At 37.0% G+C, this 20488-nt stretch overlaps 2 protein-coding genes across 5 annotated transcripts; both read left to right on the plus strand.

The window, feature by feature from the left end:
* Positions 1 to 10780: 10780 nt before the first annotated feature.
* On the plus strand, positions 10781 to 12864 carry LOC145032262 (uncharacterized). 4 transcript variants are annotated; one of them, XM_078981034.1, is made up of 5 exons: positions 10781 to 10898; positions 11032 to 11168; positions 12094 to 12470; positions 12546 to 12612; positions 12684 to 12864. In XM_078981034.1, exons 3-5 carry the CDS (start codon positions 12130 to 12132, stop codon positions 12735 to 12737), a joined length of 462 nt encoding a protein of 153 aa, XP_078837160.1. In that variant the 5' UTR covers positions 10781 to 10898; positions 11032 to 11168; positions 12094 to 12129; the 3' UTR covers positions 12738 to 12864. The 4 variants fall into 4 exon arrangements, with proteins under 4 accessions (XP_078837160.1, XP_078837142.1, XP_078837150.1 ...); XM_078981016.1 differs by having other exon boundaries at positions 12099 to 12470; XM_078981024.1 differs by having other exon boundaries at positions 10857 to 11031; positions 11127 to 11168; positions 12099 to 12470.
* A 4364-nt stretch (positions 12865 to 17228) lies between these two features.
* LOC145032287 (EIN3-binding F-box protein 1-like) lies at positions 17229 to 19983 on the plus strand. The gene is made up of 2 exons (XM_078981054.1): positions 17229 to 17452; positions 17898 to 19983. The coding sequence occupies exons 1-2, from the start codon at positions 17437 to 17439 to the stop codon at positions 19781 to 19783; spliced, it is 1902 nt and encodes a 633-aa protein (XP_078837180.1). The 5' UTR covers positions 17229 to 17436; the 3' UTR covers positions 19784 to 19983.
* Positions 19984 to 20488: the final 505 nt, after the last annotated feature.

Consider the following 20488-nt stretch of genomic DNA (forward strand, 5'->3'; position numbering starts at 1 on the left):
GATGAACAACTCGGCGAGCCGGATGAAGATTGCCTAGAACTCGAAGAGTTGAAGGAACAACTCAGCAAGTCAAGTAAGATTCCCCAATTGATTCGATAGTCATAAATGTGTCGAGTGGCAAGTAAGGAAACCCGACGAGTGGACCTTAGATTATCAGTCAAGACCGTATGAACTCAGCGAGTCACCTCGATAACTCGTCGAGTAGATGTTATTTCGGGAAACTCGGCGAGTCACTAATTGTACTCGGCGAGTTAGGGTCAACATGGACTGTTGACTTGATCCTAACTGAAGTGGACCGGGGCGGACTTTAAGGTTAATGACAGGGTATTATATGTCACTTTTAGGTAGTTGAGTTGGAGCAGTTCGTGGGGCATATCCGGTCGAAAAAGTATCAGTTCAGAATTTGTGTCAGGTGAGTCTTCTCACCATACCTATGGGTCTAAGGCACCAAGGCCAGCCCATTATGTGATTACGGTAGATATGCTAGATACTTTGTGTTTACTTTGCTATGTGATTGCATGTTGTATGAAGACCTTGGGGGGAGCCCGTGGCATTGGATGTAAGACCATGTGGGGTAGCCCATGCCAGTCCTAGGTGAAGACCATGTGGGGTAGCCCATGACACTGGATGTAAGACCATGTAGGGTAGCCCATGGAAGTCCTAGGTAATGACCATGTGGAGTAGCCCATGACACTATTACATGTTTGATGTATGCATGGTTTATGTGTGATGTGTGTAGCTTTATGGCTATCAGGATATGTGATTGTGTGTGGTATGCTCTGGGAAACTCACTAAGCATTTCGCTTACAGGTTGTTGATTGTTGCAGGTACTTCGGAGCCTAAGGGCAAGGTCAAGGCGTGATGGCGTGGCGTGTACTCTATCTCTCTTTTGGACGTTTTGGGGACTCTCTGATGATTTCATAAAAACACAACAATGATGTAATGAATGTGATTTGGAAACAAATGTTTTGAAAACTTATGGAATATGTAATCGGATTGCTTATTAAAACGAAAAATTTTCTTGTAAAATTTGGTATGTTACACTTATGGTGGCTCTTTGAAGGAGCCTTCCTCTTCTCACCCTTTCCTTTCCTAATAGCCAAAACTGGGGAAGTAGTAGGAGTAGGAGTTTGTGTAATAGATTTGTCCTTGATGTTGCTCTCAGCAGTCCTCAACAGGCCCTGAAGCTTGCTCAACGTGACATCTTATTTGTTTATGTGGTAGGTCATGAAGAACTGGTTGTAGCAAGGAGGCAAGGAGTGAAGAGTGATATCAATCACCAACTCTTCATCGAAGTTAACATTTAACTTCTGCATGCGGTCAACATACCTTTTGCATCTTCTGCAGATGAGCAGTGACAGACTCTATGCCCCTCATCTTAGTCGTGATCATCGAAGTGATGATCTCGTACCTCTCCTGCCTGACACTCTGGTGGTACCTGTCTAGTAGATCCTGATGTATTTCGTAGGGATAGAAGTCCTCGTAGGACTTTTGGAGTTCAACAGTCATGGTCGCTAGCATGATGCAATGGACTTCGTGGTATCACACTCATGGGCCTCAAAGGCAACGATCTCCTCGGGAGTAGCAGTGTTTACATCCACCTCTTTCAACTCCTTGTCGAGGAGATACTCCTTGTCCTCGTAGCGGGTGGCCATCCTTATGTTGCGGATCCAATCATTAAAATTGTTTCTGTCGAAGATCACCCTCCCACACAAGTTCATGAGTGAGAATGAGCTGGAAGAGTTTGAGCCGGAAGTGTTGTTTGGGTTAGACATCTGAAAAAGAAAATAGAAAAAGTTGATTAGATAAGAATCACCACTTAAACACCAAAATGAGAAATTAGGGCTAGGATCCAACAACATTATTTGCAATTTAGAAGAGGGATGCCGTAATCTAAACAACAAACAATTTGAAGGTAAGTGAATGACGATTCACTAATTTCCACCATGAAAAACAAAAGCAAAAAAAATAATAAGTTTTAAATTTAGTGAAACTCCTAGATCTTTTGAGATTCATTGAACTTTTCAATGGCATGTTTAAATCTCGATATGCCCCTCAAGTTTGTGACTGGGATACCAAGGATCACAAACAGGGTGTGAATAACCATGTAAATGTACATGGTGCCCTCAATGTTACAGTCACCTAATCAATGTGCCGGTTAGCCACACACACTCCATTGATCTATGACAAACTTTAAGTTACCATTTTCCACCTTTGCTAAAACCTAAATTAGTGTTCTGATTAACCACACACGCTCCGTTAACGTCTTGGCAAGGGTACAAAGTGTAATTTCATGGAATAGCATAAAATTCACATTTTCACCTAAAGTAACTAAGAATGGGAATTTTAAAAAAACATTTAGTTACCTTAATAAATTCATTATACTTTTAATGAGGATGTAGTTGCCCTATCCTACCCGTTCGGCTAACGACCCTCCACCAATCAATGAAACGGTGGGTGAGAGTGGACACCCATTAAACGGCCATTTTATAGGCCTTGACCTTATACCCCCCCCCCCTTATAGATCGGCTCTGTGAATGAGACCTACTAACGATAAGACTAGTAATATTCTTATATTCTTATACATATATAATAATTAATCTTTTAATATTACTATAATATAAGGTTTGACTTTTAACTTTTAAAACTCTAGGGTTTTAGAATTTTAAATATTTCAAAATTAAACTTTTAATCAAAAATTTTAAATCCAAAACTTAAGGGTAAGTTTTGAAACTTTTCAAAACACTACTTAGATCAAATTTGAAAATTATTAGATAATCATATTATTAATATTTATCACATAATTTGACCTAATCTTTTCGATAAAAGATAATTAAAATCAATTTACAAATAATTATTTTTTTATCTTATAAAACTAGTAATTATCTTAAATTGACAATTATCCATTAATTTGATTTGGATATCAATCACCATAATAAAAAATATGATTTTTAATTTGGAAAAATAATTTATGGTAATAATCAAAGCAAATTAAGGCAGAAAATTCGTAATACAACAAACAGCTATACTCACATCGTGATCCTGTATGGTCACGTCGTGAGTTTGGTCAAAAACAGAAAAATGAAATTTGTAGCTTTGAACAATAAACTTTGCATCAAATATATTAGAATAAACAACCTGGCTTTGATACTACTGATGGGTTTAGAGCATAACAACATTTCTATGGTGTTCATGCAAATCCTAATGATTAGATCTAGTTTTTCTAATTGTAAATGCATATTGTCCAAGACTTGCAAAACCCTAATCTAGCATACAACAAAAACTAATTGAATATCAAATAAACAAGTGAAATGAATACCTTGATTTTTTATTGTAGATCTTGAAGCTTTAAGAACCTTAGCACCCCAAATGTTGTGCCTCTAATGAATCACAAACACCAAAAACAATTGGATGAAGCAAGAGAGAGAGAGGGGAGAGGGAAAATTTTCGGCTCCAAGACTTCTAGGGTTAGGGGTAGCCGAATTCTCATGCCTAATGGGTCTTTATATAGGTGTGGGAATTATGGTTTCAGTCATTATCCTTATCTGGTTACTTAGCCACCAAGCAGACCATAAGATAATTCTAGAACCCTTCATTTGGATGAATTCCTAAGGCCTTATCCTTAGAATTCGGCCACCCTATCCTTTAGGGTTTCTTTACCCAACCTTGCAACTATCACATAATTACAATTCAGTCCCCTTAATTCAATTAACCTCTTTTGACCACAAAATTAATTCTTAATTAATTCTTGACCAATGTTAACTAAATAAATATGATTTCTTTTAATATATTATTCTTAATATATATATATATATATATATATATATATATAAACCATAATAACCTCTTTCTCTATTATTCATCCAGTCAGGTTGCTTTGGTGAAGGCAACCCAAAAGGACCATGCTCCAACCGGGTCAAGTACATACCAAATATAGTTATGGACTTAAACACTAATCCAACATATACATACCCATCCATGGTAGGAGCTGCATGAGCCTCCTCGACCGTTAGCTAAAAATCCTTGCTCCTCACTATAGGCATATCAGCCTTGCGCCAACGGCCATCAGTGATTCGTAGAGTTGCAGGAGCGGGTGCTGCCACTGGTCCTGCTGCAGACAAACTCAAACATTGGGCCTTCTTATGACCCATATGATTGCAACGAAAGAAAATCAGATCATATACTGGGGTGGTGGTGGTAGTAGTAGTACAATCCCTGCTAAAATAACCCATCCGACCGTACTTGAAGCAGCCCGAACCACCCACCCAATACGCTCCGTTGTGCATCTTGCCACACTTACCACAGCAACTCCAACCATGTTAGCCTCACAATCTCGAATCATGCACTGTGGGACTCTTGCCCGATCCCCCTGAAACCTAAGCCTGATTTGACTTCCTCTTCCTCTCCATCTCAATATCAATCTCCCTCTCTCTGGCTCTCGCTATCATATCCTCCAGTGTCCTGCAATTGGATCGGCTCATAAACTGTTGAATGTCACTCCTCAGCATCTTATGGTACCTTGCCTTCTTCATCTCCTCATTTTCCACATACTGTGGAACCAGTAGCGCCCTCTCACAAAACATCGCGGTGATCTCAACCACCATCTTAGTAGTATGGAGAAGGTACTGGAACTCCCTCGCCCGTTACTGCACCTTGATCATTGGTGCGAACTCAACTCGAAATCTGGTCGTAAAATCATCCCATGTCCTCGAATCAACAACCTCATCACCAATAGAGTGCCCAACCTCCTCCCACCAATCTCGAGCTCTGTCTTTAATAAGATAGGGAGCAAATCTGACCTTTTTCCCTCGGGACAATTGTTGGTGCGAAATACGTTAGCAACATTTGCTAAATATCTTCTACTCGCTAGCGAGTCATTCTCCCCGAAGTATTCTGGAGCTCCACATGCCTGGAACTCCCTGAAGGTCAATGAACGCACCCTTATCAAGGTCACCATCTCAGAACAGAAAGAGTCCATACGCTCCTCCAACACCTCCATAATCCCCTCCTTGATTGTAACATCCCAAAAATAAGACCAAAAATTTTCATTTTTTAAATAACTAAAACGATTATCCAAGATATCATCATCAAACCATAGTAAAACAAAGTGTATCTAATATATCATGAAACATCAGAGTAATCATAAAATGTTGAATGAGGTGGTGTGTGGACGTCAATCATCCTGATCTCTTCCATTTTGAACCAAAAGTACCTAAAACATAACTAAAAACCGTAAGCACAAAGATTAGTGAGTTCCCCAAAATACCACATACCATACATATCAAACATATAATAGGACTTGCCCGTCCTCGGGCCCCTCTAGATATACAGATTTGTCCATCATCAGGCCCTACCCGATATACATATAATCATATACAAAGAAACACATAACATGCAATAATTATAATGATAAATAACATACAGAATGGTCATCGGGCCCCACGCGACATCAAGCCCTGCCCGATAAGCATACAATCATATAACCCATGTAAGAGTCACGCATACATCTAGCATCCTAACATAATAATTCATGGGCCGACATTGGTGCCTTGGACCCGCTAAACACTGTGAGGAAACTCACATCTACCTGTTGAACCTCTCTAAAAAAAACTCTCTGGCTGTTGGTCCAGAAATTTTTGGTCTTATTTTTGGGATGTTGCGGGTAATCTTAGATGATATGACCTCCCACATCTGATCATCCAACTACCTGGCTCCAAAACCTGAGCCCGAGCCCTCACCAGCACCAGAACCACTAGTCGGTCTGCCTCGAAGAGTCACCATACTAAAAATAGACCATGCAAACCACCAAAATACATATCGAGGAATCCCATACTCTACAAGCTTCCTGGTTTCATCACAACTCTCCTTGACTCGAGTATGGATCCTCTGCTTCTAGTAGTATGGGCCCATACTGCCTTCCACATCTATCTGTACTTTCCTCAAGGATTGCTTTGAATCCTCCAAGTCACTCCTTATCCATATAATTAATCCTCATCAAGATAAGGCTCTCAACACTAAATCTCTTCCTAGGTTTTCCTAGGGTAATCACCACACTACTCTCCGCCATCACATTTAGGAGGAACTCCTGCTAACTCCCTCTAACTAGCTCACAAATACAATTACATATCACTAAAATCAGATAATTCTTCGAATGAGAGGTTTCACACTACAATGGTTGGACTCAAACAAGAGTTTCACAATAGAGTTAAAACCTAACCATCTAAAACTATTTAGTCTCAATAATATATTACTTAACATATTCGCTTGCTAGTTATTTGAAGCTAATGAGAACTCCTACCAAGAACAAAGCAAGTAGCATTTGAGCATTGAGTAATCAGAATCAAGCATAACCTAATCAAACAATCTTATCACTGACTGATCAGTACTAGCATGCAAGTCTACAAGCTCATACAACAGGTATACAAATACATCTCTCCTAGCATTCTAATATGCAAATCCTGAGCAGATTCTTAACCCTATATAGCATGTGATTCACAAATTCACAAATTAAAGCATATCATATAACATGTATGGGTATTTTGGGAAAACTTCCTTGAGCTCGGTAGATTGCATGCACCATACCATTTTCTTATGTTAGAAAACCCTTACATAAAACATCTCCTTTTAAGTGAAATTTTACCAAATCCTCAGTTTGAGTTCAGACATACCCGAGAGCACACCCGAATCCCTCAAACTAAAGCTTTGATACGAACTTGTAACATCCCAAAAATAAGACCAAAAATTTTCATTTTTTAAATAACTAAAACGATTATCCAAGATATCATCATCAAACCATAGTAAAACAAAGTGTATCTAATATATCATGAAACATCAGAGTAATCATAAAATGTTGAATGAGGTGGTGTGTGGACGTCAATCATCCTGATCTCTTCCATTTTGAACCAAAAGTACCTAAAACATAACTGAAAACCGTAAGCACAAAGATTAGTGAGTTCCCCAAAATACCACATACCATACATATCAAACATATAATATGACTTGCCCGTCCTCGGGCCCCTCTAGATATACAGATTTGTCCATCATCAGGCCCTACCCGATATACATATAATCATATACAAAGAAACACATAACATGCAATAATTACAATGATAAATAACATACAGAATGGTCATCGGGCCCCACGTGACATCAAGCCCTGCCCGATAAGCATACAATCATATAACCCATGTAAGAGTCACGCATACATCTAGCATCCTAACATAATAATTCATGGGCCGACATTGGTGCCTTAGACCCGCTAAACACTGTGAGGAAACTCACATCTAGCTGTTGAACCTCTCTAAAAAAAACTCTCTGGCTGTTGGTCCAGAAAATCTCCGCGCTATCAATATCAATAACATCCAATTATTAATTGTATCTCAACCCATAACCAAAAGTCGAATCAATTTGGCCCATAACCAGTACCTTTTATCTAACTTGGCCCAAATCCAAGGCCCAATTTAACTACTAAGAAGGCCCAAATCCTAATTCGCCACCTAAAGCCCAAATATGGCCCAATATTGGAAATTGGGCCCAACACCTATCGTGGGCCTAAATCCAAAGAGCCAACTACACTAGCTAATAGTCCAAAACAAAAATATAATGATCCAACAAGGCCTAAACAATGATAGCCCAAATGTAGTACCTGGTTTCTGGTATGTAAATCTTATTCGAACATTTCCCATTTTAGCCTTGGACTCGGCGAGTCATGGGTCCGACTCGCCGAGTAGAGATGCGATCCAGGTCACGTTTTAAGTTGGCGACTCGGCGAGTCCATATCCTAGACTCGGCGAGTCGCCGTTGTTGGATGAAACCCTAAGTTTCAGGGGTTTGCACCCTATTTAAACGACTTAACTGCCCCAAGCCAGCCCCCATTCACCCTTAGAGCCCTGTATACCTCGTCCTAAGCCATTCCTTGAGAGTTTGAGACTTCTGTGGGTGTTTTTGAAGGTTTTGAAGGAGGAAAGAAGTAGATCCAGAAGAAGGAAAGCCAACCAAGCAATTATTGTGTTCTTCCAGTAGTTCCTTTGAGGTATAACCCGTTTTCCCCATGATTCTATGCTTAAAACTTCATTTGGGTCTTTCTTGGTCAAGTCCCCAAGCTCGTATGTGCCTTATATGTCGTATTAAGACGTTTGGCCTCTGGATCTAGGCAAGATTGAGCTCCAGGAGCTCAGATTTGTTAGCTTTATTGCCCCATGTTGCTTGTTAGCCCTAGATCTACCCTTTTAAGGCATTTTGAGCCCTAAAATCCATATTGGTGAATATCCACACGTAAATTTGGAAACTTTACGTGTGATTTGTGTCCTAGAAGTCCAGATCTATGAATGGCATGGACTGAAATCGAGCAAATCGGTGTATTTGGTGGATGCATGGCGGCGACTCGGCGAGTCGTATAGGTGACTCGGTGATTCTGGTCGCGAGTCACCGATTTGGTCCCTTCATGATGTGTCGAGTTGAGCCGTGAGTCACAGGGGGGTGACTCGGTGAGTTGGGAGCTGAACTCACCCATGTTAGGACTCGGCGAGTCAATGCCCTGACTCGGCGAGTCCAAGGCAATCTTCATAGATCAAGAACAGACTCGGCGAGTTGTTCATACAACTTGGCGAGTCTTAGCATATGTGTTCTTCGGATGAAGATGAACTTGACGAGTTGTTCATACAACTCGGCGAGTAGGATGAAGGAGTTGAATGTCAGTTTAGAAGATGAACTCGTCGAGTCATAGCCCAACTCGACGAGTAGAATCAGGGACCCAGGACAATTGTCTGGACAGGGACTCGGTGAGTCGGGTCAACTAAAAGTTGACTTCGAATTGACTTAGGGCTAGACCAGGGAAAAATGGTCTTTTTACCCAAAGGACAGTTAGCAGTGTATGATTAAGTATATTGTGGGAATTATAGCCGGGGAGTTTCCGGAGCAGCAGCAGCAGTAGTAGGTGATCAATTCCCACACAGACCAGCAGCTATTTCGAGGTGAGTTTCCTTCTAGTAGTAACGGGTCTAAGGCACCAAGGCCGGCCCGTATAGACGAGACGTTAGTATTAGAGTGTGGGCCGAGCCTGTATCTCTTAGTTGAGTTGATTATGATATATGCCAGTATGATAGAATTGTTTACACTTGTTGTCTGTGCGATACTTGTATGATATGAGTTGGCGGTTGAGTGTGGGCGAGGCCCGTATCTCTCCGAGAATGGAGTGTGGGCTAGGCCCGTATCTCCCAGATAGCGAAGTGTGGGCGGGGCCCGTATCTTCACGAGTGTGGGCGTGGCCCGTATCTCCTAATTGCATGTTGTTTGTTAAATGCTTGCATGGTATGGGGTATTATGGGGGAGCTCACTAAGCTTTGTGCTTACGGTTTCAGTTTTGGTTTCAGGTACCTCTTCAGCTAGGGGAAAGGAGCCGGCGCGGTATCAGCATGTCACACACACACTCTTCGGTTTTCGCATTTACGAGCTTTTCTGGGATTGATACTCTGATATTCTGATTAGTTGTATGTTTTGGTTTTCAGACATGGTTCAGTTTATAATATGGATGATCGAATGATGTTTTAGTTATTAATATTTTCTAAAGTAACGTTTTTAAACAAAAAATTTTGATGTGAAAAATTGGGTCGTTACACCAAACGATAGTCCAAATCGAGAATGTCAAGCCCAAAAGCACATCTGCTGAGTACACAGGGAGTACTCAGCTCGTACGCTTATCGTACACCATCTGGGGCTAGTACGCGCAACATACCAAATGGGTACGCCCAACGTACTCCCTAATGTTCCAAATTACTCCATTAAGCACTTAATCAGTTAAGACAAAATGCCAAACCCTCATATCTGATTCTATAGGGATACTTATCACATAAAGTTGGTAGCTTTACATACATGCATGGATTAAAGAGGCTCAAGAGCTAAAAAAGAGCCTAACAAAGGTCTTAATACATGCATGGGTCAAAACACTCCATAAAGTTGACATTTTTATGATCATGGGGACTGAATGGAGCTAAGATCTAGCATCTATTTCTTCCGGGGTATATCAAAAGCACATCTTTACTCCAAGGGACTAAAAAATGCATAAAATACACCAAAATCTAGATCCAAAAGTTCAATCAACTTCTCCAAGGGTTTCTTTTCTTATTCTTCACCTTAAGACACCAAAATCTCTTTATCAAGCTCAAAACTCACCAAATCACTCTAGGGTTTCGATTTCAAGGCAAGGAGAGGTAGAGGTTGGTTAAACATGTCCAAATGAGGCTTTAGTGAGGTTTAAATAGGAACAAAACCCTAAAATTTAGGATTTGCCTCAGCCTCACGTACACCCTGCATACTCCACATATGCCCCGCGTACGTGGTTAAGACCGGGGAGTACATGGTTAAGACCCACGATAAAAAAATGATCCAGTACGCCCAACGTACCCATATAGTACACTGATGTGAGAGGGATGTTTGTTTTTACAAATGTGCAAGAAAGATAATGAAACAAAGTAAGGAAGACGATGAACATGGAAGAAACTTATGGGTGTTATGTGCTGATGTGGACAAACCACGTAAGGCATTTAGACAACTTAGCTTTTAAAATGGCAAACTACGTCAGGAAGCTTGATGGTATTGTTTTAACTAACCATTGAAAGTAGGCAACGTTTACCAAAAAGGACTAGAAATGTAATTTTTGAAAACCATAAGACCTGTTATGTTTTTCATAGTTGTCCCCGTGTTAAATTTGGTAACACAGTCACACGTGGACCAATCGTACAATTAAGTCTAAAAAAATACAAGAGGGGGAAAAGCTGAATATCCGCATGTAGTTCAAGGATGATTTACGCAAATAACTGATTTTTTATTTGCGAAAACCGAATAGTTGTACAGCAGCTGAGATAAACATCGAAACCAATAGTTGCCATGTTCTTCGAGAGGTCTGAAATCCCTTTATCTCGATTCGGTTTCTAATTTCGCCAAATGAAACCAAAAATCCAGATAACCAGTGAAGATTTATCCGATTGAGGTTTTGGATTTCTGTCTGATTTATGTGTGTGGTGATTTTTTCAGGTTATACTGCTCACTCCTTACTCGATTTACTGTTCAGCGATCGATTGCGTTTCTTTGATGCTCTGTGTTTGTAATCCTTACATGCGAACTTTCAGATCAATCAGCAATCTGATCTTCCAAGTTTTCGCATTCATGGGGTCAGTCTCTTTCTCTCTCGCCTTTTTTTTTTTCGGATTCAACTGTATGTTCAGAAATAATCGTGATGACATTATCTTCCTCGTATATTTGTTAGCGTATATATGTGATTTCTATGAATACGTTACAAAATAATAATTTGAAGAAACAAATTTGATTTAAATGGAGAAGAGGCGCTGCTAGAGTGCATGAACCGTTAATTAAGATGGGGGCAAGGGGATTATGTATAGACATCCGTGTAATATTAGGGTTTTACGTTAGAATCTGGTGTTTGGCAACATTAATTTGATTGGAGGATAAACTGGAAAATGATGGACTGTTAATGTTTGGTTCTTTTCAAAGTAATTATCTAAGGCTAGTTGTTCCTTTCTTATATTCTCCACCTTTCTTGGTTAATTTAAGAACCAAACAGCTTTAGTCATTTAATTGGATTAAGCTTGACTTTTGGATTGTTTTTGGAATCTGATGGTTTGCTTTTTGTTTAAGCAATCAATTAAACAAACAAAATGTGATTTTGGGTAGATTCGTTTTTCCTTCATGCTTTACTTGTTGTGGCGAGAGATTAATTTGTGATCCCTATACGTAATTGTTTTGTTTTGGATCAGAAATTAAGCAAGAAAGCATGTTTATGAAGTGTCTTTCATTCTTTCAATTGCATAGAGTCTTAGGAAAAAGTTGTTTTTGTTTGGTTTCTGAAACTTGCACTCTTATGAGTTGGGTGATGGCAAACTGGAAGGGTAAACTCATATCTCTATTCAAAGTAAGTCTATTACCATGATTAAACGATTTATCAGATTATTAGATAGTAAAGATAAGATTACCACTATATGAAATAATAAGAAGCCTAAGAACATTTGTTTCTGTTGTGTTTTGGTTTTTATAGTTTGAGCTAATGATATTTATGGTTGTAAACCTTATTTGCAACAGAACAGAGGTTGTCTTGGATGTCCTAAGGTCCCATTTATGAGCAATGATAAAAAACAGCCACCTGGAAATCTGAAAAAAGACAAAACCATAAATATAAATAAACCCAACCTGGCTCAAGACTTTTGGAGCAGCAGCACATATGAAATGGACAACAGTGCTCCTCAGTCACAATCATCACTCTCCATGTCAAACCCTAACCTCGATTCCCATTCCCATTCCCATTCCAATTCCAATTCCAATTCCACCTCCGGAACCAATCCTCCGGAATTCAGAAACCGTGGTCTCCTTCTCTGGAATCAGACAAGGCAACAATGGATTGGAGATAAGGGTTCTTCTGGTCAACAACGCAAAAAGAAGGGTAAAGAACCTGCCATAAGGTTAGATAAACTTTATATAATGTATATATATAATCTGATTAAATATATATTTGAGTAATTGTAATTATCATGTAGTTGGAATGCAACATATGATAATCTGCTTGGGACAAACAAGCCTTTTCCAAAGGCGATTCCTTTACCTGTAAGTCGTATATATTTTGCTTACAAATTTTGGTTGATATTTATTGTAGTTTTGACTCCAAAATGTGACAGGAAATGGTGAATTTTCTTGTGGATGTATGGGAAGAAGAGGGGTTGTATGACTGATGAGAGATATAATGATAATGATAAGGATAATGATAATGATAATGGATGGCTATTTTCTGGTAAAACTGCTACATATGACATGATTATTTACTATTTAGTTTTTAAAAAAATAACTCGTATCTTTCTCTCTGGCTTTGCACAAAATTATTATCATTATTTTGGTTGGAGATTTGTTAAATGGATTTGGCTTGAAAATAATTCGGGCATTTATTTTGGGTTGGTGGTTTTGTGATGGAAACTATGGACACGTTATTCATTTATTGAAGACTGGTTGATACTTGAGATGCATAAAGTAACGTGCTTTAAAACTTTAAAACTTAAAAGGGTTTTTTTTTTTTCTTTAAAAAATATGATGTACTTTTTTTTTTTTTGGTTGATATAATGGTGGTTGATTGAATACGATTGACAAGCCGCCCTCGTTTCAAGACTATATATAAAATTTTCTCAATTTGCACTTTGTGATTGTTTTCACACATGCGTTCATAAGTCATTCAACGCACCATGATTATTAAAATTGATTATAACTAGAAACAGTCAATTTTTATTATTAGATTCTAAAATATACATTCAAATTAATCAATTTTGTTTATATTGTACTTTTATATTTATACAGTACTTTTGTTCACACTAGGAACGATACATGTTCGTTGTGCTTTTGTTCAAACTAGAAACGATAAATGTACGTTTCCATGTCGAATACTCATAACGCACACGTACACACTCTTAAAACTTGTACAAAACATAACCACTCATTTCTCATCTTATTTGACGTGTTAGGGTGTAAATTAGGCATACTGGGACATGACTTTTAGGGGTAGTTACAATATCTATTGGATATAGCTAATAGATGTGACTGTACAATGACATATTGCTTTTATTGTATAATCACAAGTAGTAATTATATCCATTTGGGTGGCATATATATATTGCTATTTGCTGATATTAAAGTATTTAAAAGTTGCTATTTCCAGAATAAGGTGTTAAACTCTTGCAATGCACTTTGAATTTTAATTAGCCCCATAAACCCATTAGTGTCGGTTATTAAGTGTCTTTAGGAGTTTGCTTACAAGGGTAGAGCTACATGAATATAAAAATATATGGACACGTCATCAGTTCATCACAAATGTATATAATCAATTTTAGTTGTCATTTCCTCATCCAATCTAACTTAATGATGTCATTGATTGATCATGAAGACGACATATCATTTTTCTTATGTGGAGCTGCTATTACCGATTGGGATAGGTACTTAAACAAAGTTTTTTAATATTTAGTAAATAATAAAAAAAATACTAAGTTTACATCAAAATTTTAATGTGATACTTTGTTTTTCAATTTTTACAATTATAACAATTTGACCGGTCAATTAAATTATCTGCTGACGTGATATGAAGACGTGTTAGTTTTTGATGATGTGACATGCTGACATGATATGTTAATGTATCAAAATTGATTTTTTTCCCACAAAAGATATTAAGTTTTCATTTTTTTTCGATTTTGACATTAAGGGTTTTTTTTTTTTTTTTTTTTTTTTTTTTTCAATTTGACACTCTGAATTTTTATTCCAAATCGAACATCATTTTTCTAATTTTATTTAATTTTGATCATTTTCCATTTGAAACCGTATAAATATATATTTTATTACATTTTAAACTGTATAAATATATTTTTTTCGTTTAAAAACCACACTTTTATATAAATAAAAGGTTATTTATTTATTTATTTATTATTATTATTATTATTTACATTCAAAGCATAATGTTATGCATGCGAACCAAATTAACAATAAGTTTTGAATAAGATGTAAAAAATTTACAAGTTGCAAACCAGACCTTTGGACACTGATCGTTTCAATGATGAAAACTTAAATGAAAAAAATATATTTATACGATTTAAAATGTACTAAAAAATATTTATACGATTTCAAATGGAAAATAATAAATATTGAAAAAAATTGAAAAAAATAATGTTCAATTTGGAACAAAAAAATTACATAGTGAAAATTGAAAGAAAAAATTAAACTTAGTGTCAAAATCGAAAAAAAAAAAAAAACGAAAACTCAGTGTCTTTTGTGGGAAAAAAAATTCAAATTTGACATGTCAACATGTCATGTCAGTATGCCACGTCAGCTAGATAATCGGGTTGACTGGTTACGTGGTCAGAATTGTAAAAATTTGGAAAACATAATGTCAAATTTGAGACAAAATAATACAGTGTCAAATTAGAATTTTGATATAAACTTATAATCTTTTGTGCTATTTATCCAAAACTAAAAGTAACCTCCTAATAAAAAAAAGAGTAAATTACATGAATGGTCCCTATGGTTTGGGTAATTTGCGTGTTTGGTCCCTAACTTATTTTTTTAACTCGGAAGGTCCCTACTGATTGTTTTTATTACGTGTCTAGTCCCTATTGTTTGTTTTTGTTACGTGCTTGGTCCCTGTCATACCTAAAAAGACTATTATTTAAATAGAAAAAAATAATGCGGTACGTAAGGTAAGGTGAGAATTGTGAGATTAGGGGTGTGTTTATTTAAATAAATTAAAAAATAAAGGGAAAAATAGACTTTTTATGTAAGACAGGGACCAAACGCGTAACAAAAACAAACAGTAGGGACCTTCCGAGTTAAAAAAATAAGTTAGGGACCAAACGTGCAAATTACCCTAAACCATAGGAACCATTCGTGTAATTTACTCTAAAAAAAATTTGAAAAGCATAAATTTATTAAGCTGACAAAGAGCCAACAAAAATAAAAAGATTAGATCGAAAAAATTACAAGGATATTAACATGGATCCAACCAATCCAACTTATAGAACGCTTCTTAATCTATTGCAACTCCAATTAAGCTGACATTTTTATTTTTATAAATTATTGTCAAATATGTTGGATCTCATAATTTTTGATAGATTTTATAAAACATATATTATTTCTAAATTAATTAATGTTCAAGTTAAATCACATTTAATGACTCACAACACGAAAAATATCATATACATAAAAAATTTATTGCAAAAATATAATATGTTAAATACAAATAATCATCCTATTTGATAAATAAATGTAATACATTTATAATATGGGTTGCATATTTATATAATTTGCAAAGTATGTAAGTACATTGATAATGTTTTTCACATCAATATTTATTTAGGAAGGCAACATTAACCCCTATCTCTTGTGTCTAACTCGTCACGATCCCCCTCACAGTCAAGTCCTTTAACAATTATGACTCGACACGGTGACAACTAGACTAACTATGCATTGTAGATTAATGGAAACCCTTTTGATCTCAATATCAAGTTAACCAACCACTAAACTAACCGGTACTCATAATTTGTAGGGATGTAACTGTTATATAATCATTTGTAACCAACTATTCATGTAATCTTGATCATTGATTTTTCTTTTCCATTTTGTTGGTAGAGATATTATTCTCATATTTCTCAGTAATAATTTATTTCTTATTTCCCACAAATCCTGGTTCAATTTAATAATAATTCGTAAGTATTTTATTATGTATATTTATCAAAAGCATAATCCTAATAAAGTTAAATTGTCTTTATTTGTATGATATAAACTTAGATGGCATTTATTTAATTTTAAAAGCTATTTTTTAATATTGTATTTCTTTTAGAAATTGTAAAATGTATTTTTTTTGGTGGGTGGGAGAGAGGCTCTAATATTCTAACTTTAGGAAAAAAACAACAATTTATTGTCAAGTTTTGTTTTTCAATGATTTTTTTAGCTTACACCATTTATGCCGTCCATGACGCCAACACTTTGACCACCCCTTCGATACTTCTACCACTACCTCATCCATTATATCCACCACCACCTACGTCACCTCAGTCATCTATTTTGCAACAACTACACCACCATCACCATCTCCGCTACCAACATCATCTTTAACTATCATCTAAATGAACATGGTTAATGTGTGATGTACATATGGTTTCTTTGTTTAGTATCATCCATGATTAATGTGTTTTAATATCAATTATGCATAGGGTAGGATTTAAAAAAACAAATTATCTTTTTATAAACTACAATTGTTTATTTTGCATCTGTAGATAATAGATTTTTACTTTTTCAAAAAACAAACAACATTTTAATTAAAAAAATAAATTTATTTAATATTTTTTATAAATACATTGAGTTATTTATGAGAGTCAAAATGTCATTAATTGTAGCAAATATCCATTTAATTCGCTTATAATATTTTGAAATTATTTATTACAGTCCAAAAAAAATAAAATAAAAAAAGTTATACGAAATATCAATTAAATTGTTTTTTAGTAATTTATTTACTTTTATGAACAACTTGGGGGGTGGAGGTAGGGGGTTGGGGCGGTGGGGTACGTGATAGGGAAATGAATGGAGTAGGAAGAAACATTGAACACAAAGCATTTGGGTGGATTCATTGCATCTCTTTCTCTCTCTTTCCTCGTTTGTATAAATCAATTCAGTCAATCAATGATGCCATCATACGTTTCTTTTCTCCATTACCCTTTTTTTGCCCTAAAATCATATCTGGGTTTCTGTTTACTCATATGATTTCTCCAAGATTTTGATGCATTCATCGCTTACACACCTCTCAATTCTCTTCCTGTTGGTGGATCTGCTCTTTTTTGCTCTCGATCGAGGGTTTTTTGGGCTTTCAAGTCTCGGATTTCTTTTACGTCTTCCTCAACTGTACTCATGCAGAAATTCTTTGGTAAGGGTCTTTAATCGCTCGCTAATTTCGATTCTATGCTGTTTCCCTTAGTTAGTTTGCTTATTTCTGTTCAATTTTCGTTATTTAGTTATTTTATCAGGGGTTCTCGAAATTATTACTTTACTTGACTGTATTTGGAAGATCTCATCTTAAAATCCACCAATTATTCATTTATTTGTTGGTGAAACTTCCTGTTGATACTTGGTAGTTGTAGTTCTTACATAAACTTGCATAAGAATCACATGATCACATGGTAAATCCCTCCTTGAATTGCGTTAAATTAAGAGTAGAAAAACTATGTGCACAAGGACATGCCTGATTATCTCGGAAACTTTCTCTTACTCTTTGATGTTAGTTATGCTGATTTATGTTTTGGATCTATACTTAGCTTTTGTTTCTTTCTTGAAAAACTTTATATTAATTTTTCCTGAACTTATATTTTCAGGTGAAGATGTTCTTTACCATGGTATGCCAAAATACCATGCTTCAGAAGAGTCAAATCTCTTCTTGTCCCTTGGTCACCATGTCGATGTGTACTTCCCCCCTCGCAAGAGGTCAAGAGTCAGTGCCCCTTTTGTGTTCTCTGAACAAATCTTCAAAAAGCAGCAAACCACCATTGATGCTCTTCCTGATGAATGCCTCTTTGAGATCTTCAGACGCCTATCTGGTAGCCAAGAAAAAAGTTCATGTGCTTTTGTCTCAAAACGTTGGCTCATGCTTTTAAGCACCATCCGCAGGGATGAAGTCAAAGAAACAGTGTCATCCATTTCTAACAAGAAACATGCAGATCTTGAAATCAACAACGGGTTCCTCACAAGGTGTTTAAAAGGAAAGAAAGCAACAGATATCAGGCTTGCAGCTATCAGTGTTGGATCAAGTGGTCATGGAGGTCTTGGTGATCTTTCTATTCTTGGAAACAATGCTAGCAAAGTGACAAATGTTGGGCTCAAAGCTATTGCTCATGGGTGCACTTCTCTTAGATCTCTTACCCTATGGAATCTCTCTTCCATTAGTGATGAAGGTGTTGTTGAAATTGCCAACGAGTGTCACAATCTTGAAAAGCTTCAACTTTCTCAATGCCCCAACATTTCCCACAAATCTTTAATCGCGATTGCAATCAACTGCCCTAATCTTACATCACTTTCAATCGAATCTTGCTCAAGCATCACAAACGAAGGCCTTCAAGCAATTGGTCAAAAATGCCCAAATTTAAAGTCGATTTCGTTAAAAAACTGTTCTCAAATCGGAGATCAAGGGGTTGTAAGCTTGGTATCATCATCAAGTTCTTCTTTGATGAAAGTGAGACTCCATGCTTTAAATGTTAGTGACACATGTCTTGCAGTTATTGGACACTATGGTTTGTCGTTGACCGAGTTGACTCTAGTTGACCTTCATAACGTAACCGAAAAGGGGTTTTGGGTCATGGGCAGCGGTCAAGGGTTACAAAATCTGAGGTCAATTGTGATTGTTAACTGTACTGGTGTGACCGATCTTGGGGTTGAAGCTTTGGGCAGGGGCTGCCCGAATTTGAAACTTGTTTCCATTCGGAAATCAGGTTTATCAGACAACGGGCTTGTAGCATTTGCTAAAGCCTCACAATCACTCGAGACTGTTCTTCTAGAAGAATGCCACATCATCACACAGCTCGGAATCTTTGGATTTGTTGTGAATTCGGGTGCATTAAAGAATCTTTCTTTGACAAAATGTTTTGGGATTAAAGATTCACCGATGATAATCCATTCGACTTTATCCCCTTGCAATTCCCTAAAATCTTTAACCATCCGTAACTGCCCGGAATTTGGAAACTTCAGCTTGGCTTTATTGGGACGGATTTGCCCCCAGCTTCAAGACATTGTGTTAACCGGGCTCTCCGGAATCACTGATTCCGGAGTTGCATCACTCATTCAAAACTCTGAATCCGGTCTAACGAAAGTTGATCTCAGCGGGTGTGTGAATCTAACGGACAAGATCGTGTCGGAAATCTCCATGGCCCATGGTGGGACCCTTGAAGTCTTGAATCTTGATGGTTGTGGATTGATTACTGATGCAAGTGTGGTGACAGTTACTCAGAACTGCTCATTGCTTAGAGAACTTGATGTTTCAAAATCTGCAATCACTGATTTTGCAATTGCAGCATTGGCATGTGCTGAGCATTTGAATCTTCAGGTTCTTTCGGTTTCTGGATGCCAGGTTTCAAACAAGAGCTTACCTTTCTTGAAGAAGTTGGGCGAATCACTTATTGGTTTGAACATGATGCAATGTCGTGGGGTCACAAGTGCTGCAGTTGGTGCTCTTGAAGGGCAAATATGGAAATGTGATATTCTCGTTTAAGTCGGTAATCAGTTATTAGTTTTTGAGTCGGTGGTTTTTACAGGTCTGTTGCAAAGTGGTTTTCTTGGAATCACTCCAAAGCTCTCTTTTTTTCCAAGGGGTTTGGCTGGTATCTCTCTTTTTTTACAGTTTTTATTAAACTGTTTTTCAAGAATTTTTGGCCTTGTTTATAAGGTCTTCTATTCTTCTTTCCAGCCAGATTTTCTTGAGAATACTGATGCTTGGTTTTGGTTCTTGGAGACAACCTTTAGCAATGGGTCCTAGTCCTAGTCGTTGGTGTGTGTCAGTTAATATATGTATTGGTGTTTTATGATGATATGTTTGTTTGTGTCTAGTGTCTTATGTCTTAGAGTCTAGTTTTGGTTTTCTGTCATGGGTTGTTGAAGGTTACAGGTTGTCAGGGATTCAGGCGGTGGTGGCTTGGTGGTTTTTGTGGGATTTGGTCATGGTGGGTGGTTATTCAGCCTATTGTGACAACCCCGGTGAGGGTTGTTTTTTCTTTTACCAAATCCTGGTTTTTCTGGGCTTCTCACTTGTTTGTAAACTGATGTGTTTGTAACCTTTTGTGATGGGAACTTATAATATATCTGCTTGTGTTTATGTGTCTAATCTTTTGTTTCTATAAACCATATCCACAAAAAAAATGACATCAGATTTGTATGTGTGTGTGCATTTAGCTGAAAAGGTATGTATACATCATCAATT

Source organism: Lactuca saligna, chromosome 1 (assembly GCF_052625555.1).
Source record: "Lactuca saligna cultivar CGN05327 chromosome 1, ASM5262555v1, whole genome shotgun sequence".
Taxonomy (NCBI): Eukaryota; Viridiplantae; Streptophyta; class Magnoliopsida; order Asterales; family Asteraceae; genus Lactuca; species Lactuca saligna.